This window comes from Rhinatrema bivittatum, chromosome 12, assembly GCF_901001135.1.
Source record: "Rhinatrema bivittatum chromosome 12, aRhiBiv1.1, whole genome shotgun sequence".
Lineage (NCBI taxonomy): Eukaryota > Metazoa > Chordata > Amphibia > Gymnophiona > Rhinatrematidae > Rhinatrema > Rhinatrema bivittatum.
Genome location: NC_042626.1, coordinates 71187219 through 71201382, shown reverse-complemented (window position 1 = coordinate 71201382; position 14164 = coordinate 71187219). Strand labels below are relative to the sequence as shown.

The following is a 14164-nucleotide window of genomic DNA, read 5'->3' as shown; positions in this document are numbered from 1 at the left end:
TAAGCAATTAATAAATAAATAAACAACATACATAAAACCAAGGCTGGAACTCTGGTGCTATGAACCTTCATTCACAAATGCCCAGGAACTTTTCCCCTGTTTTATTTCTCCCCCAAATTGAACCTAGTCTGGTACTGTATCTCCCGCACCTTGGTCAGGTGCAATATACCAGGGCTTCTTCTGGAACTCTTCAATCCAGGCCCTGAATCTGGTCACTAAGGGTAAATTTTAAACGCAGCGTGCGGGTATTCATGTGTGCACAGTTCCTGGCGTGTGCACATGGACGCGCCAGTTTTATAACATGCATGCATACACCATGTGCGTGTTAAAAATCCGATCCTGCGCATACATGCACACCCGATTTTATATTGGTGCGTGCGGGTTATGATTCGTGCGTGCAAGGGGGGATTATTTTGTAAAAACACATGGCGACGCAATCAGGCCTTTGCCCAGTTACCTCCCAGTTTGCTCCAATAAAGGAGCAGACTGGGGGGAACTTCTCTATCCCCTTACTAACCTTCCTCCATTTTCCCCTCTCCACTCCGACCCCTAAATCCATCCTACCTACCCTATTTTTTGTTTAAAAACTTACCTGCTCCTCCGAGCAGAAGTAAGTTGCGCGCGCTGGCTGGTTGCCGGCGCATGCTTCGCCGGGACAGCACAAAATGGCGCTGTCCCAGCTGGCTCTCACCCCACCCAGAACCCCGCCACTCCCCCAGCCCACCCCAGCCAGGAGATACGTGCATGGCCGGGCTGTTTGAAAATGTGCTCGTGCATGCACAGCTCAACCACATGCATATCTCCCGGGATTTCCGTTTGCCGGGGATTTAAAATCCCCATGTCACCCTTGAGCAACGATGATGTAATGATCATCATTACTTACACGCCATCCATAGCAGCAGTAAATTTACACAGCAGGGGACCCCGGCGTGCACTTGTGCGCATAAATACTTACACGCACATTTAATGTTAAAGTCCAGGAACGCCCATGTCCTGCCCAGACCTTGCCTACACCCCACCCCTTTTTTGGTCTCTCTCACTTGTGCGCGTACCGGGAGATACGTGCATACACAGGCGGCTTTTAAAATCCGCTCGGTGTGCGCTGGCCAGACATACTCATGTATCTCCTGGATTTGGCGCACACTGGGCTTTTAAAATTCACCTCTAAAGATTAGTGTACTAAAGGTAGTGCATACCCTAGCAGGAAGGGTAATTTTAAAATGAGCACCCATGCACCCATACACACATGCATTGGCGCGCAAGCAAAGATACTCTGGAGTTTTAAATCATGTGCGCACTTGCGTACGAATGTTTTAAAATACACTAACCACATGCAAGTATGCTCCTAATTTTAAGCGGCTACTCAAGAACAGCTAGTGTGTATATCTTCCATAGGACTTTGTTGGCTTCTAAACACTTATGTAGGAGGATTTTAAAATATGCTCATTTATTTTATTTATTTATTTATTTAAGGCTTTTATATACTGACTTTCTTGATACGAATCAAATCAACTCGGTTTACATAGAACTAAGCTTTTAACCATATCCAGATAATACACAGAATTTGATGAAGCATAAAGTTACATTATAACAAGGGCGCATTAACTGGGGGTAGGAAATAAAGAGGGGGTGAACAATAAAAGCGTACTATATACAGAAGAGGGTGTGAGGGGCAAAGGAGCTAACCTCATTATGACGTATTTGTGTGTCTTAGTGCTTGATTATATATAGAAGAGATGGGAAAAATTCTGAGGGACCACCCAGTTTTTCCACTTAGTTTTTCCACTTAGTTCACCACTTTGCCCAGTTAACACTGAGGTCTTCCAGACTCCTCTGTTCTTCATCCTGCAAGCTTCCCTACTTGAACCCAACCATTTGCGCTGTGCTAAAAGCCCTAAAACTCAAGATCTCCAGACCTGCTCCTCATCAGGATCAGCAGTAAAGTTAAGTGGATAAAAAACCAACACGCCATGATCAGCCTTTTTAAAATACAAACTTATGCACATAAGTCTTGGCTCCTCCCCCAGAATGCCATGCCCCGCACGTATTGTTGACGTGCACCGGTATATACACGTGTACTTTGCGGCTTTTTAATATCCACATTGCTCGTGCAAGGCCCACATATGTGCATATATGGGCATTTTTATGCGAGCAACACTTTTAAAATCTACCTCTTAGTGTGCATGCTAAAGCACTTTGAAAAGTCATTAGTATGTATGTGCTAAATTAGCGTATGCATGCATGTAAATTAAGGAATGTCAATTGCAAACTAGGTTTTAATGGTATGGTATGCTCTCCTGTAAGAGCGGTTTAGCTCACATTTGCTAAGGCCTAACATTTAATACTTGCTTCACTTCTTAGTTCAGGGACTCAACTGACAAAATACATGGGGGGGGGGGGGGGGTATGTGTGTGTGTGTGGGAAGTGGGAAATGAGGAATAGAGGATAGGGGAGAGTGGGAGGAGGACAGAGAGGAGAGACACCAAAATAAACCTGACCACTTCAAAAAAAATGTCCACATTTATAGAGACAAGAATATGTGTTTTCAATCCAGAGTTTCATTGACATCTGGTCTTCAAACATGATTGTATACTGCACAGTTCATAAGGCACAGTGTTGCAAGTATCGAAAATAAGAGCCTGACCACCATGTTCCACTTGAATGCCTTCATTGTGCTGAAATGTTGCTCTGCATGTGGTCTGCATGTTCTCAGATGGTATGAACAGTCTGCAAGACAGGTGTTGCAGCAGAGACAAGGCTGCAGCAGTTGAGTTGTAGATCCCTTACAGCTGAGTGGAAACTATGAGGGATGCTTAAGGTTGAATGCCCCTCTCCAGCTTTTCCACGTCTGGTCCATGAGCCCTTTGAGACTGCCACTCCTGTGTGGTGTAGAAAATGGACGCTGCAGAAAAGGGAGGGGGAGACTAACTTTGGGGATAGAGCAAACTGTGGTGTTGTTGGTTGCCAGCAAGTTTCCTTGCTGGTATGTGGAAATCGCCATTGCTATTATTGTTATGGTTAGTCTTCTAAAGACAACTATAGGTATTCCGAGACTTCAGCATGAACAGCTGTCTGTCATTGTGCTGTTGCTACCCCAACACTACAGCATTCTCATAGAGGGGGACTGGTCAGATGCCAATGTCCTTCTGACTGAAAGCTGGCAGATTTCTCTCCATGTCATCAATGTGACAGATGTGTTAGGGCAGGTTGAAGCACCTTTTGATGCTCAGTCCTTCTTGGAAAACCTCTGAGGCGTCTTCTCTCATGGAAGTCTCTTCTCTTCTTTTACCTCTTCTCCTAGGGTCCAGATTCATTCCATCTTCTGCTCTCAGCATTGACAACTAGCCCATGTGCCAGGCTCACTTTAATACAGGCTTGCAGCAAAGGGGCTAAGCCCAGGGAAAAAGAGGATTGCACACACTCAGTTTAGGTTCTCTTTGCTGCTTGAGTCATGGCCTTCTGCTAGCTCACCGATGCTTTTAGCACACAGAAGCTGCAGTGTTATAGGTTAGCATGCATATTAATAGCATGTTCAAACTATCGGGATAATATTTTATTCCCTACATGCTAAGATTTAGTGCAGACTTGTCATTTTAGTGTGCACATTAAACTTTAGTGCGAATTTTAGTGCCTAGGCCTCTTAATTTGTTGCTGAGTGAAAATATAAATGTTTTATATTCCTTAAGTATTTATTGTGGAACAACTAGCTCATTGATATACTCTGATTTATTGTGCCTTATGAAGGTGAAAAATCCTGTGCTTAAATGATTTGTTTACAGCAGTTCCCACCTCTTAGTGGTGCTCAAAACTCTATTCCTGCAGAAAGATACATGGAAATTAGGCCACAACACTGCTAGACATGTCACAATGTTTTTAAACACACGAGTCTAGCTGCTGTTTTAAACACAAGTAGCCATACATACTATATAGTGAGTTTTATTTATCTAATCATTATCTTCCCTTCCTTTTAACAAGCAATAGCATACAGTATAAACATCTGTCCATGTAAATCCTGCATTAAAAAATAATATTGTATGAGATAAGACTGAGGTAGACATAACTGTGTACATGAAATCATTACCTGGGTCCTGCTTGAAAAGACAATGTCCGTTTGAGTCCCCGCGATGAGCGTTTCATAGTGAGCCCTGATCTCATTGAGAAGCTGGGACAGTTCCATTCCACTCCCATCCTCCACCTTGGCTAAGTGAACCTCATCGATAGGATGAACCAACTGCTGCAGAGCCTGCAGTGAGAGAGGAAGCAGCAGAATGCTTAAAGAGGCAGAGCTCCTTTTTCACGGCCACCTGAAATTCGGCTGCCTATAATTATGTTTTGCAAATCTCTTATCAAAAAGAAGTTAGGGCAGGTTTGCTAAGCTTTTCCCCCCATAGACACAGGGGGGGAGGAAAACCTCGGTAAATTAGGCTCTTAATGTAATGTATTCTGGAAATGCAATCATAATAAAGGCAAGAAACACTCGAGAATCTTTATTCTTGTGCAGCAAGTTCAGGTTAAAAACTTCAAATTTGTATATACTAATATTTTTAAACAAAGGAGGCTTTTAAAAAATTCTTATTGTCATAAGAACATAAGTTGCCTTACTGGGTCAGACAAAGGGTCCTTCATGCCCAGCATCCTGTTTCCAACAGTGGCCAAAACAGGTTACAAGTATTTGGCAAGTACCAAACATTAAATAGCCACTGCTTATTACCGGCATCAGTAGCATGAGATCTGTTTCCTAAGTCAACATGATTAATAGCAGTTTATGGACTTCTCTCTCAAGAACTTATCCAAACCTTTTTTAAACCCAGCTACACTAACTGCCTTAACCACATCCATGAATTCCAGAGCTTAATTGTGCATTGAGTGAAAAATATTTTTTTCTGATTTGTTTTAAATGTGTTACTTACTAACTTCATGGAGTGCCCCCTAGTCCTTGTATTATCTGAAAAAGTAAATAACCAATTCATATTTACCCATTCAAATCCTTTCATGATTTTATAGACCTCTATTATATCCCGCCTCAGCCATTTCTTCTCCAAGCTAAACAGCCCTAACCTCTTTAGTCTTTCTTCATATGGAAGCTGTTCTATGCCCTTCTCTGAACCTTCTCCAGTGCAACTATATATATTTTATTAAATGTGGTGACCAGTATTGCACACAGCATTCAAGGTGTGGTCTCATCATGGAGTGATATAGAGGCATTATGACATTCTCCATTTTATTTGTCATTCCCTTCCTAAATATTCCTAACATTTTGTTTGCTTTTTTGACTGCCACAGCACACAGAGCCAACGATGTAAATGTATTTTGATGCCTAGATTTTTTTCCTGGATGGTAGCTCCTAATATGGAACCTAACATTGTGTAACTACAGCAATGGTTATTTTTCCCTATATGCAACACCTTGCACTTGTCCACATTAAATTTCATCTGCCATTTGGATTCCCAGTCTTCCAGTCTCGCAAGATCCTCCTGCAATTTATCACTATTGGCTTGTCATTTAACTACTCTGAATAATTTTGTGTTATCTGCAATTTGATTACCTCACTCATTGTACCCCTTTCCAGATCATTTATAAATATACCTCTATTCCTTTCCATTATGCATATTGGGGTAGATTTTATAAATTTGCGCGAGCGCGTACTTTTGTTCGCACACCAGGCGCGAACAAAAGTACGCTGGATTTTATAAGATACGTGCGTATCTTATAAAATCCGGGGTCGGCGCGCGCAAGGGGGTGTACATTTGTGCAACCTGCGCATGCTGAGCCCGGCGTGCGCTGCCTGTTCCCTCCGAGGCCGCTCCGAAATCGGAGTGGCCTCAGAGGGAACTTTCCTTCCGCCTCCCCTCACCTTCCCCTCCCTTTCCCTACCTAACCCCCCCCCCCCCCCCGGCCCTATCTAATCCCCCCATACCTTTGTTGGCAGATTTACGCCTGCTGAAAGCAAGCGTAAATCTGCGCGTGCCAGCGGGCTGCTGGCGCTCCATCTCCTGACCCGGGAGCTGGTCCGGAGGCCTCGACCACGCCCCCGGGCGGCGCCACGCCCCGGTCCCGCCCCGAACCGCCCCTTGACCCCGGACATGCCCCCTCCCCGCCCCTTTTACGAAGCCCCGGGACTTACGCGCATCCCGGGGCTGTGCGCTCGCTGGCTGCCTATGCAAAATAGGCGCGCCGGCGCACGAGGGCCCTGCACGCGTAAATCCGGCCGGATTTACGCGCGCAGGGCATTTAAAATCCGGCCGATTATGTTCACATCTCCCAGTTTCCTGCTCCCAGTTTTTTGTAACTGATTTCTCTATGCTGTTTCCCCTTGTTCGATGTAAACTGGCATGATGTCCCTGACGAATGTCAGTAAAGAAAAGCCTTAAATAAAATAAAAAAATAATATTAAAAAACACCAGTCCAAGTACAGATCCCTGAGGCATGCCACTGTTTACATTTTCCACTGAGAAAATTATCATTTAATCCTACTCTCTATTTAATCATTTCTTTTGAGTTCTTTCAAGAATCCTGCTTTAATTAGAAAAGAGAAATAGTTTTTATATTATTTTCAAAGCAATAGTGTAGTATGTGTATTACTAAGATGGCATTTATTTACAAAGTAATTATAGTAAAATATAAACAGGGCCTTGAAATAAACTTGTTCAGAGTGACAAGGCTTTCTTTAGAGGAAGCTTATTTATAAATATATATTTATTTTGCAGAATTTCCCTCCTATTCCAAAGTTACAGTTTATTATCAACATTAATAATAAGTTAAGTTGGGTTTAATATACACACAAATGTATTGCTGGCCAGTTTATTAATAACAATTTTGAACCTTTTCTATACATAGTTAAAATACATTATGGCATTTTCTTAGATCACTATGACAGAGAAACAAAGGCAACAGTAAAGAGTTTATATTTATTTATTTATTATTTATTTTATTTATTTAGATATTTTATATACCGTCGTTCCATGTAAAAATGTGTTTAGAGTGGCAGTAAACGGAAATAAGTGGAAGGTTGTATTTGCCCATTCTGACCCTTTATAAGGAATATTATAGAAATGTATAATAAGTCAAGGGGAAGAAATGTGCACTCACTGTTCACAGGCTTTCCTTAATGATGAAGTAGTATAAACCATGGTTCCTATCTTGCATACCCTTTTGGCGCGATATTGAGTGGGATAGTCATTTCTAATATACAATGGGAGAATGCTGATACAGAAAGCAACGCGGGAGAGAGGGTGTTCCGTGTTGAGTGCCCGCTCTCCTGACACATGCCCAGCCACCTCTCCTGGGCATGCGATTCAGTATTTTTTTTTTTTGAAAAACAATTTTTATTAACTTTTCAAATTATAACCAGTACAGTCATTGTGACGAGCGGAACTCTGAGCCCTTACACAACTACCAGACAATAAAATGTGTACAATCATAGAGAAGCTTAATCAGTCCCCATCCCACCCCCCCCCCCCCCACCTCCCACCCACCCCCCACCCATTCAGGAAACGTTATAGAGTCCAGGCATATCAAAGTTAGTCGTTGAGGACAAGGCTGCGAGCTCTTGGGGCAAGCGCCTGGATGTATGGGTGCCACACCTTGAGAAATTGCTGTCTGCGTCGCGGAGAATCCCGTGTGGCCAAACACTCCATGTTCATCAGTAGATGCCAGCTGTTTCTCCAGGTCCAGTATGATGGTGCAATGGGTTCCCTCCAAACCGCCAAAATCAATTTCATACCCACCAAACAGGCCTTTCTGAGGAGTTGGCGGGAGCCAGGATCACGAATCCTAATCGGTGACACACACCCAAACAAGATCCACAGCGGAGTGACCGGGAATGCGATATCTAATAAGTCAGCCATATAGTCCATCACCTTTCGCCAGAAATGCTTTACAGGTGTACAGGACCAAAATGAATGGGATAGTGTTCCTACTGCACACCCACATTTAAGGCACGCCACCGAGGACGCGATACGTGCCTGATATGCCGCCTGCGGAGAGACATATGCCCTGCTTAAGAATTTGTAGTGAATCTCTCGATAAGCCATGTTAGTCGTGATCCTGGCTATCCGCTTAAAACTGGAGCGCAGAATGGCCTGGGTAACCACAAAGTCTCCATCACGATTCCATCTGCTTTCTAAGATAGCATACATATCAACCTATGAGTTAAAACGTAATCGCTTATAGTATTGCGACAAGGATGGGGCTTTTACAGACTCAAATTTAAAGACCTGATCTAAAGCACGGAACGTTGATGGCTTCCGCGCTTCCTCCGGGATCGACTTTATATAATGGCATATCTGTAAATACGGGAATGCGTGCGTAACCCCAAACCCAAAAGTAGCTTGAAATGCAGAAAAAGGGAGGGGTGTGCCCTCAACCGTCATCAGGTGACCTAGGTGTATGACACCCCGATCTGCCCATGCCCGAAAATAAGCAGACTGGGACCCCTGGCTAAAATCAAGATTTCCTTTAACCGGCAGGAAGTAAGCACACCCCAACGGCAAGTTCAGCTGTTTGATCAAGCGCCGCCATGACTGACGCAATGGTCTCACCAACATAGTGTGTAAAAGAACAGAGGGGATTCTTGAAAATGGGGCTTGCAGGACAAAGCTCGGCGCAACCGGTGCCATGGCCGCCTTATCTGCGACTAATGAGGTATACACCTGGTTATCCGTCAGCCAGTCACGTAGCACCCTTAAGTTGCATGCCAGATTGTACCTTCCCATGTCCGGCACCCCAAGGCCTCCTCTACCCCATTCAGCCTTCAGCCACGATAAGGGTAGGCGTGACTTTCCCCCTCTCCAAATGAATTGCCGCAAGGCGCGCTCCAATTGAGCGAGGTCTTTACGCGTCAAAAGAAGGGGCACATTTTGGAACAAGTAAAGCCATTTCGGCAGGATGTTCATTTTAAAAAGATTCACACGACCATGCACCGAAATCGGCAATTTCTGCCAAGTCTCTAACTTATCCACGGTCTGCCTAAGCAGCCGGGGTACATTGGCCTGGTATATAGTGTCGGGTTTTGTAGGCAGATACACTCCCAAATAGCGGATACAGTCCCCCGCCCATTGTAATGGAAACGACCCCGTCCACGTGGCCTGCAAGTCAGAAGGATAAGCGAGAGCCACAGACTTGGATTCATTCAGGCGAAATCCCGAGAAAACACCGAAGTCCTTTACTAAACTTAAAAGTAAGGGTAGTGACGCCTGCGGGTCAGTAAGAAAAACTAACAAGTCGTCAGCAAAGGCCACAACTTTAAAAATAGTCGCCCCAAACCGTACACCCCGGATCCCCCGTGTTCCCTGGATCGCAAGCAATAAGGGCTCTAATTGTAAAATAAATAGCAAGGGAGATAGGGGACACCCTTGTCGCGTCCCTCGGGCCACCTCAAAAGGTTCAGACACGGCACCATTAGCAAAAATAATAGCTCTTGGGTCGTGATAGAACAACTGCAAAGCTTTTACAAAGAAACCCGTAAACCCAAATCTCCCCAAGATGTCAAATAAATACCGCCATTCTACCCTGTCAAATGCCTTTTCAGCGTCACAGCTGACCACTAAATGGGGAAGATCTAGTTGTCGACTAATTGTCATAGCTGTCAGCACCTTCCGAATATTAGTCAGTGCGTACCTCTGACGTACAAACCCCACCTGACTTTCCCCCACAAGCAAAGGTATAATAGGGGCCAGTCTGTCAGCTAGTATTTTGGCCAGCAACTTGACATCAGTATTCAGCAGGGAGATAGGCCGGTAAGATTCTGATTGGAGGGGGTCCTTCCCCGGTTTGGGAATTAAAGTGATCAAGGCCATGTTCACGTGACTGGGAAAGGAACCGTGGGAGACTAAATCTGTGTAACCGGCTGCTAACGGGCCTGCTACCTGGTCTACAAGTGTCTGAAAAAACTCAGAGGTGTAACCATCCGGTCCCGGTGCCTTGAAGGGTTTAGCCTGGTTAATTACGCGCTTAACCTCTTCTTCCGTAATGTCACGATTAAGACTTTCTATTTGCTCGGGGCCAAGCTTTGGCAAATGTAAGGAGGAACAAAATTTATCGTACAACGCCGCATGTCCCCCTCCCGAGGTATACAATGTGGAGTAATATTCACAAAATCTACGTAGTATGGCGGAGGTGTCCCTCACCACCTGATTGTCAGGCAAGCGCAGGGCCGGGATATATCGACTCGGCCGAGAAGTCTTAATCAAATTAGCCAGCATGCATCCAGTTTTGTTCGTGTACTGATACAAACGAAACTGATAGTACAGGAGACTCTTTTTCCCTCGTTGGTGGAGTAGGGTATTTAATGCCCCCTGTAAGGAGCGGTACTGGTCCCGATTATATGGAGTCTTAGACACTACCAACGCCGCTCTAGCCCTCCGTAGTTGACTGTTCAGTTTCAAAATTCTGTTATTAAGGGTCTTTTGCCTGTGGGACAAATAGGAAATTATGTCTCCCCTCATCACTACCTTCGCTGTATACCAAAATAATGTTGGTTGTGTCTCATGCTGTTTATTATTGACTACATATTCTGCCCATTTTTTCTGAATATATTCTTTAAACTGCGTATCGTTATCCAGCCCGTATGGAAAACGCCACAGTCGTGATCCCTGCTGTAAACCCGGAAATTGATAGTCAACCCATACCGGGGCATGGTCAGAAATGACAATGTTTTCTATACCCGCCCCCATAATGGCCGAAAAAGCATGGCTGCTCACCAGGAAGTAATCAATACGCGATGTTGAGGCATGCGCCCTAGCGACATGGGTAAAGTCGCGTTCTAAGGGGTGTAGCACCCGCCAAACATCCAACACTTGTTACGAAGATTCTAGCAAACGAGGCCCTCGGCTCGAACCCTTATCCCTGTGACGCGGGGGGTGGGCATCCAACTCGCTATCCAAGACAGTGTTAAAGTCCCCTCCCATAATAATGGTTTCAGCGAGATAGGGGAGCAAACTACCAGACACTTCTCGAAAATAACCCAAACTATTAGCATTTGGAGCATAAAGATTACAGAGGACAATACGCTGACCATACAGGTCTGCTACTAAAATCAGAAATCGACCCTGCGGATCAGCAATTTCCTGCCGGATGTGGAGTGGCAGGTTTTTATGAACCAGGATGGCGACGCCCGCCGACTTCGAGGTTCCCGAGGCATAATGCACCTCACCCACCCAGTCTCGTTTTAGCTTAATATGTTCAGCATCAGACAAATGTGTTTCTTGAAGGTAAGCCACTCTGGCTTGCTGTTTCTTTAACAAGGACAGAACTTTTGAGCGTTTGATTGGGGAATGCAGCCCACAAACATTCCAGGAGATTATGCGGGTTAAGTTACTCATTTCTCACCATTTGGAATACAAATAGTTACAGAACGTAGTAGTTATTGCAATGGGAGCTCTCCCAGCCAAAGCTCCCATCTGTCTGAGCGTCCCCATCAAAGAAAAGATAGCCACATCGATTGAAATACCTCCGTCCTCTATCACCTGTGAAGTACACCTGTGTACCCTTACCCATTCCTGAACATCCTCCCCCTCCCAACATCCCAGACCCCCGTCCTCCAGCAACCCCCCCAAACTCCCCCCCATCCCTCTCCCCAGCCCCCTAGGGCCTATTCTCAGCCCTACTTTCCCCCTTAGTTCTCCCGCCTTCCACATACTACCTCTATACACCTCCATTAAGGAAGTGTGGAGATCACTTCTAGACATGACCCGGTGCCTCCCCCCCTTTCAGCACAGTACCAGATGATTTCCCATCCCCTATCTGTCCCAGAAGAACTGCCCTCTGGCCTAAAGACAACTCTCTCCCCAGTTATAACCAGTAACTAACTCTCCCTGGCGTGCTACCAAGGAAAACAGCATCCCAACAATCGTTAATAAATGTCCACAATAACCAGAACTGATGGATAAGAAGAAAAAAAACACCGACGACGTGTCCCAGCTCCCCGTCTTCCCAGCAATAAGTGAAAAGGAAAATAGGGAAAACAAAATGCGCTGTCTCGAGTTCACTCCGGTGTCACGCAAACTGCTGCACGATTTGTGCAATGCAATCTTCTACTGCACAACTGTCCCTCCAGTCATGGCGGCTCAGTAATGCACAAAACAACAAGAACAACAAAAAACAAAACAAAAAAAAAAACAAACTCTGAGCCACAGTACTGTTAAGAATAAAAATAGAGAAATAAAAGGGAGGTAGACCCAAAAGGGATCAGCAACAAAGAAGTGGCTCACTGTGTCTGGATAACAAAGCATGTACTCCGTTCATCGTCATTGCGTCGCCGTGTGCAGACAGGCCCCTGCTTCCCTGGATTCGCCGCAGATTTCAGGTGCCACTTCTCACTTATCTAGTTCATCCAGATAAACCTTTGCTCTCTCCGCTGAGTCAAAAATGTGGTGCTGCCCTGCATGCCAGATTTTCAGACGAGCAGGAAATAGCAGGGCGAATTTAATCCCGCGGTTATGAAGGGTAGTGCACAAACTGGAAAAGCCCCTCCTGGCCTCAGAAACGAACGCGGAATAATCCTGAAAGATTCTAATTGAGTGCTGTTCATACTGCAAGGGTGAATTCACACGGGATGCTCGCCAGATTTCGACCTTATGCGCCGAATTCAAAATCTTGGCTATAACGAGCCTTGGGCGGCCCCCGGATGCAGTTTTGGCGCCAAGGCGATGGGCCCTCTTCACGACCAGTTTTCCTTCTAAGTGAGGTAAGTTGAGCACTTTCGGGAGCCAGTCTTCCAGGGTCGAACACAGGGAGCGTTCCTCTAAGGTCTCAGGAAACCCGAGGAAGCGAAGGTTATCCCTTCTCGCCCGGTTTTCCAGATCGTCGACTTTGGCCTGCAGATCTTTTAAAACCCGCGAGTGATCCGCCATCTTAGCAGCAGTCACGACCGCAGCATCGTCTAAGTCTGAGACTCTGCTTTCTACAGCGCTAATGCGGGACGGCAAGGCAGCAATAGAGTCTTTTACCTCCCCTAACTGTTCCGTGATAACGCTCCACTTCTCCTCTAGCGCCTCTCTTATCGCCTCTTTTATATCAGCAATTGTGAGCTGCAGCGGGGGAACGGGTGCCTCGCTCTCCTGGCCGGACGCCATCTTGGGACTCAACCGCGGTGCTCTGTCCTTTTCCTTTCGGCTGACCTTAGTAGTCATTGGGAGCAATTTCGCACTTCTGACAGCTACCGGGGACATGTACTCTTGCTCCTCTCTGTTGTCGGCGAAAAGGTCACTTGCTCCACAACGGGATGATTCGCGATTGGGGAGAGAGGCCCGGAGCTGTGTGAAAACACGTCTCACCAGCTATCACATCACGTGATCTCTCGCGATTCAGTATTTAAATGAGGTGGTGCGCTAATAAGGAGGAGCGAGGGACAATAGTGTGTCCCTATCACCTCCTTATTAGTGGTAGAGGTGGTTGTCAACAGGTCTGACAACTCTCGCTCTATTTTACTGGCATTGGTTTCTAAACCTGCTGACAGACACGGGTTAGGAAAACGGACATCGGTAAAATTGAGCTGACCTGCGGGCAGATTTTTTTTTTCTTTTTTTTTTATTCCTCTGACTTAATATCGCTAGGATATTAAGTCGGAGGGTGTTCAGAAAAGCAGTATTTTCTGTTTTTCTACACTTTTCTGGGTTGCTCAGAAATTAATGCCTGCCAATCGCAATACAGTTTGGCCGAGCACACTGTATTGTATCGGCCTGAAAGCTGATATGATGAGTTTATAAAAGCCTTTAAGTCTGTACTTTCCTTTTTCCAGATTATTGTCTCTGATACTCTGCTGCTGCCATGTTATTTGCCCAAGGAATGGTTGCATAGTGCAAGGTAAAAGTCATGCTTGAATAACTTATCTAAACTACTGGTTACATTTCAGCGCACACCCACATTAAACCAATTTTCTTCAGTAATGAAGCATACAAAGTTTCATGTAAAAACTTGTGCCTATAAAATGCTGGCAAGAACATCTCAGTATTGTTGCTGAAGGCCCTAAAGATAAAAACATTAAGCCAACAGTGATGGTGTTGGGGAGGTGGACCCCTAAGCCTAGACAAAGTTGGTGCCACCTATAGGAGGGAGCCCCCTAAAGGTCTTCGTCATCGGGAGGTGGATGCAGGTGAAGTGGAGACCCAACTGGACCTTCAACTATACCAGCCCTCATTCCCCGTAGGTTGAGCCTTTGGGTACC

At 45.3% G+C, this 14164-nt stretch overlaps 1 protein-coding gene across 2 annotated transcripts in view; it reads right to left on the bottom strand.

Annotated features, from left to right (window-relative positions):
* KRT222 (keratin 222) overlaps nucleotides 1–14164 on the bottom strand; it is a 200423-nt gene that overhangs the window by 134657 nt on the left and 51602 nt on the right. For both annotated transcript variants that reach the window (XM_029574011.1, XM_029574012.1), the window contains exon 4: nucleotides 4082–4243. In XM_029574011.1, the coding sequence (XP_029429871.1) occupies nucleotides 4082–4243 (162 nt within the window). The remainder of the gene's footprint in view (nucleotides 1–4081; nucleotides 4244–14164) is intronic.